The sequence below is a fragment of the Physeter macrocephalus genome, chromosome 14 (genome assembly GCF_002837175.3).
Source record: "Physeter macrocephalus isolate SW-GA chromosome 14, ASM283717v5, whole genome shotgun sequence".
Classification (NCBI taxonomy): domain Eukaryota; kingdom Metazoa; phylum Chordata; class Mammalia; order Artiodactyla; family Physeteridae; genus Physeter; species Physeter macrocephalus.
This window is the reverse complement of record NC_041227.1, coordinates 99668845-99675055: the sequence shown is the minus strand read 5'-3', so window position 1 is coordinate 99675055 and position 6211 is coordinate 99668845. Positions and strand designations below refer to the sequence as shown.

The 6211-nt window shown below is 46.3% G+C and overlaps 1 protein-coding gene across 1 annotated transcript; it reads right to left on the bottom strand.

Annotated features, from left to right (window-relative positions):
• Positions 1-1986: 1986 nt before the first annotated feature.
• On the bottom strand, positions 1987-4122 carry LOC102973253 (tumor associated calcium signal transducer 2). The gene is given in 2 exon segments (XM_007124774.4): positions 1987-2127; positions 2129-4122. Coding segments are annotated over 2 exon segments (972 nt in total). The 5' UTR covers positions 2960-4122.
• Positions 4123-6211: the final 2089 nt, after the last annotated feature.

Below are 6211 nucleotides of genomic sequence, written 5' to 3'. Positions count from 1 at the left end.
CCGCGGAGCGGCTGGGCCCGTGAGCCATGGCCGCTGAGCCTGCGCGTCCGGAGCCTGTGCTCCGCAACGGGAGAGGCCACAGCAATGGGAGGCCCGCGTACCACAAAAAAAAAAAAAAAAAGTATTTTTCATGAAATGTGGCTCCTAAATGAAAGCCCCAAGTACTTTTTCATCTACTGCTCAATAAAAACAATGTATCTCAACATGGCAAGGGAAAAAAATCAACTGAGTTTTTTAGGAAATGGAGTGTTGGTCTTCAGTTTGGCACAAAAATATGGCCACAATCATGTGTAAAATCAACATGTATGAAATCACAACTTCTGTAGTTTATAGGTGATTTAAGTAGTTTCCAAGAGTAACTACACTTCATGAGTTTTCTTCTTCTTTATGAGCTGACTTTAGAACCCAATCCCTATGAAAGTGGTGACAAACCCATATCTAAAAGCACGGTCATAAATGTGATCACTTAGAGACATTGTGTGACTAGGGAAGAGAAGGGGACCCAGAACTCACCTTTAAGAGTACACCAGCATTTAGAGATTGGGTAGAGGAGGATATAACTATAAAACAAAAGTTTGAGAAGAAGCAATCAGTGAGGTAGGAAGACGAGGAATGTGGTGTCCTGGCAGCCAGAGGAAAGTTTCAAAAAGAAGGTAGTGATCAGATGTTTCAAAGGCTGTTGAGAGGCTGGGCACGAAGAAAAAAGATCACTGAATTTGGCAACATGGAGGTCACAAGTGACCCAATATCAGTTTCAGTGGCATGGTGGCTGGAGATGATTGAGTGGTAGAGGTGGAGAAAGGGAGACTGTGATGAAGCCAACGCTTTTTTTAAAAAAAATAAATTTATTTTTGGTTGTGTTGGGTCTTTGTTGCTGCACGCTCTTCGTTGCGGTGCACGTGCTTCTCATTGCAGTGGCTTCTCGTTGCAGAGCATGGGCTGTAGGTGCGCGGGCTTTAGTGGTTGTGGCTTGTGGGCTTTAGAGTGCAGGCTCGGTAGTTGTGGCGCACGGGCTTAGTTGCTCCACAGCATGTGGGATCTTCCTGGACCAGGGCTCGAACCTGTGTCCCCTGCATTGGCAGGCGGATTCTCAACCACTGTGCCACCAGGGAAGTCCCTGAATCCAAAGGTTTAACTGAGAAGGAAAGCAGAGAAGTAGTGTAGTAACTAGAGGCAGATGTGGGTTCAAAGGTGGGTTTTGCTTTTTTTTTTTTTTTTTTGATATAAACATGGAGCAAGTTTTCACAAACTCCATCTTTTGGTTTGTGCCTTTTCATATTTTATTACATTGTTTTTTTAAAATCACAACAGCAGTATCAAAGACAACCTATGTACAAACATTTTACAAAAGAAATATTGCTAGTATCAGCTGTAATAAGGGCAAGTTGAAGAATAGATACTGAGTTTCTGGGCCAAAGTCTGCCCTCAAACAAAGACATCTAAAATGTGTACAGGCAGCTGAAACAGGCTTCTTTCCCGATGACAAGCACGTGTGGTCGGTAATATCAATACAAACGATGGTAAATGAGGATACTACCGGGCCCAAGTAGCGAACTCCTCATCAGGAAGGCCACCATACAAGTGGAGCTAATCCAATAACCTAAACCCAAGACAGTAAAAGCGCTGTTTCCCATCTAAACGCATTTAAGCCTTCAGCAATGATTGCGTCACTTGTAAAAGATGCTGGGTTGTCATACAGACACTTGATTCTTATACATAACCCTATGCCAAACTTTCCTTAACTCTCGAGTCAGGTTAATGGTTGGACCGAAAGGGGAGGAATTTTAGAAATGCTTCCTCCAGGACAGAAGTCAGAAAGAGAGGTGACCCTGAGAACAGGACCTATTAAATTTGGTGGCGGCGGGGGGAGGCAGGAATTTGGGAGGAGGAATGACTCCTTGGGGCCAAGAATCAAGAAGCGTGACTCACTTGGGTCTGGGACCTTTCTGAAATCTGATCCTCACCCCACCCCAGCCCCGCCGGTATCTACAAGCTCGGTTCCTTTCTCATCTCCCCCAGTTCCTTGATCTCCACCTTCTTGTACTTCCCCGACTTCCTCCGGCTGGTGATCACCAGGACGGTCACGCCGGCGACCAGGGCCACCACGACCTCCACGATGACGGCGATTGAGGCCGCTGGTGAGGCGCTTCATGGAGAACTGGGGGGACTTCTCATCTAGGTAGTAGATGAGCGTCCGCTCCAGCAGCACGGGCTCTCCGCGCACGCGCACGTCGAGGCCGCGGTGGCCGGTGAACAGCGACTCGCCCTTGACGTCCCTCTCGAAGTAGTAGGCGGCGTCGGCGATGTCCACGTCGCCAGCGACCTTCTGCGACGTGTTCCGCTGCAGCTCGATCTGGATGTTGGGGTGCTCGTAGTGCACGGCCGCCACGAACTTGGGGTGCAGCGGGTCGCGCTTCCGGAAGAGCCGCCGCAGCTCGGCCTCCAGGTCCGAGGGGCTGAAGGCGCGGGCGGCCGGGCGGTGGCGCATGTCGATGAGGATGGGGTGGGTGCGCACCAGCTCGTCGCAGCGCAGGCTCAGGTCGCCCTTGTCGGTGCGGCGCATGCCCACCGAGTTCACGCACCAGCACACGGACGTCTGGTTGCACTAGCACGCCTTGAAGCGGCCCTGCTGGTCGCAGTCCGGGTCGTACAGGCCGTCGTTGTCCAGGAGCGCGTGCTCGCTCGGCCGCACCAGGGCGCGGACGCTCTTCCGGGCGCTCACGCGCGCCTTGAGCAGCAGGCACTTGGATGTGAGCGTGGAGCAGTCGACCTCCAGGCCCGAGCCGAGCACGCGGCACTGGCAGCGGCCACCCGGGCCGCTCCGGTCGCACACGGTCATCTTGCTGGTGGGGCACGTGCAGTTGTCCTGCGCGGCCGCGTGGCCGATCACCGCCGTCAGTAGCAGGAGCGGCGGCAGCAGCGACGGCGAAAGCAGCGCGAGGCCCGGCCCCCGGACCATGGTGGGGCGGGGCGGAGGAGTGCGGACGGGGCGCGGGCTGGCGAGCGCTGGGGACTCCGCCGAGCTCGGGCTCCGCTGTCTGAGAAGGTCTCCAGGCGTCTGGGGTTTTGCTTTTTGTTTTTGATGTTTTTAAGGATGGGTGCTAGGGGATATTTGTAAATTGCAAGGAATGGTCCAGTGAAAAGATGGAAATTGTTGATGTAACAGAGAAGGGAGAAAGAATAATGGGATAGGCGTGGGATGAGATTTTGTCAGGGAGTGTTGGAGGGCTGAGGAGGGAAGAAATTATATGAAATAACATCCTCAAAGAGTGGGAAAATGAACTTACTGAGAAAAAGCAATAATACCCATGGGCAGTGAATGATCATTTGAGTTGGAAACAATGAATTAAAAAAGAGACTAATCAGCATGATTCAGCTGCTTAGATAAGGGTGTGAAGAAGTTGTATTGCTGGATTTAGCCGGGGTTAAAGTATTTTCAGGTAAATATGATAGAGGATTATGGCAGAACTACTTGTGCTTCCTTTCCCGCCTCAAAAAGGTCCCCTGGGATTGATAGTTCGACGGAGATTTGACCTCCGGAAACCCAAGAAGGAAGGGGAAAATCCCTTGGAATGGCTGTCTTATTCAGAATAATACTCTGGGTTAGATTAATAATCCAACTTGCTTCCCTTCTTTCAGAGGAAAGAATTGTATGGAGTGTTGAATATGTGCTATATTTTACTTTCATAAGCATGTAGTTAGAGTAAAACAAGTCTGAGTTTAAATTCTTCCCAGCCTCTCCACCTGTCACCAGTGACCTGGTCAAATTAACCTCTTTTGGTCTAATTTCCTCATTTTACAAATGAGGATCATGACACCTACCAGCAGGATTGTTATCAGCATTAAGCTGGGCTCATAGGGCAATGGTGTATAATGGAAAAAGCATGGGTTTTGGGTGTCAGAAAGACTTACGTGTGAATCCAGTTGTATCATTTAATAATCTGACCATCGTAGGCAGGTTATTTCACTGTTCTGTGCCTCAATTTCCTCACTGGTAAAATGGGGATTATAGGATTATAATATCCTATAATCCTACCTTGAAGGCTAGGAGTAACACTGGTTTCCCACACAGAGTTCAAAATGGTGGGAATTGGCTTAGGATTCTATCTATCTATCTATCTATCTATCTACATTTATCCATATTAGAAATATGTATTATATATATGTGTGTGTTATTGTATAAAGCTTTTGGAACAAAGTCTCAAACACAGTAGGTGCTTAATAAATATTAGTCCTTTTCCTTCTTGCAGTCCATTCTCCTAGAGCAATAGTTCTTGACCTTAACAGCACTTTAGAATCCTCTGAGAAACTTAAAAAACAAAAGAAAACTTGGTCCAACCCCCCGAAATCCTGGTTTCATTGTTCTGGAGGAGCTCTCTGGCCTGTAATTTTTGAAAGCTTCTCAAGTGAATCTGATTGCACTCAGGATTAAGAATCACTGCTAGAATTATCTTTCTAAAGCCCAAATGAGACTACGTTGCTTCTCTGCTTAAAAATTTCTCATGATTTTCCACTGTCTACTGAGTGTAGTCCGAACTCCTGTGACTTGTATGCCAGACCCTTAGCAGTGATTCGCAACTCTCTCAGGACACATGACACACTCCCATAAATAACTTCAGCTTGAGTTCAACTGCCCCCAACCCTTTTACTTGCCAGTTGTGTGATCTTAGGCAAGTTACTCATCCTCTGTAAGCTTTAATTTTATCATCTGATTTTGCCTTTGCTTCTTCTAACTCTGAACCTTTGTACATGTTTTTCTTTCTTCTTGGAATGTCCTCTCTCTTCTTCCTCTCTGGCAAATGCCTTATATTCTTTGAAATTCAGTTTATATGACTTATGGTTACCAAAAGGGTAAGGGGGGGGCAGATAAATTGGGAATTTGGAATTAACAGATCCACAGTACTATATATAAAATAGGTAAACAACAAGGACCTACTGTAGAGCACAGGGAACTATATTTGATATCTTGTAATAACTTATAATGGAAATGAATCTGAAAGAGAATATATATATGTATAACTGAATCACTTTATTGTACACCTGAAACATTGTAAATCAACTATACCTCAATTAAAAAAAAAATTCAGGGGCTTCCCTGTGGTGGCGCAGTGGTTAAGAACCCGCCTGCCAATGCAGGGGACACGGGTTCGAGCCCTGGTCTGGGAAGATCCCACATGCCGCGGAGCACCTAAGCCCGTGAGCCGCAACTACTGAGCCCTCATGCCACAACTACTGAAGCCCACGCGCCTAGAGCCCGTGCTCTGCAACAAGAAGCCCGTGTACCACAAGGAAGAGCAGCCCCTGCTCGACGCAACTAAAGAAAGCCGCGTGCAGCAACGAAGACCCAATGCACCAAAAATAAATAAATAAATTTATTTTTAAAAAATTCAGTTTATATGTTTTCTCCTCTGAAGCTTACCCTGAATGTCCCCTCCTTGACATAGTCCCTCTTCTTTCTTTGAGTTTTCCTGCCACTTTGTAAATGCCTCTATTTTAGCTCTTTTCCTGTTGCATTGTAATTTTGTTTTCCACATCTGGCACATACCAGACTTTAAGCTTTTTGAGGGCTGGGCCTGTATCTCATTTATCTTCATATTATGTTGGCCTAGCATGGATACTGTTTCATAGTTAAGTGGTCAATAAATCTTGTTGAATTAATGAAGTGAAATAAAATAGACACAGATTCCTGAAACGGCCAACCTTGTGGATTTAGGAAAGGACCTATATCTTTTGCTTGGTGCTTTGTAGTAAATTTTGGCTGAATGAGTGAATAGAGTCAAATGAAACTGTCAGACTGATATCATTTTCTACCTTGACAATGTCCAGCTGACTCATTAAGGGACCATTTCCTCTTGGGAAACAAACAAAACAATTAAAAACCATCGTCAATAAAAGTGGTGAGGAAATTGAATCATGGTTTTGTATAAGTGGAATTTCTCCAAAAAACCAGTATGGTCTGACTGGTAGACACACATGGTTTCTCAACTGTAGCAAGTGAGAACACAAATTTTGTATAATGCTGCAGTGGGAGCTGGTTGGGATATCTCGTTGTTATGGACAGAGTGATCACTTCATGCCCTAAAAGTATGTTTTTGAGAATCTTTTTCACCTCCACTCCCTGCTTCTTATTCAACAAACTTTGGCATTGTTTTCACAGTGTGATCGGCATGGACTTGGGCCTAGAGATGCAGAGATAGACACAGTCCTTGCT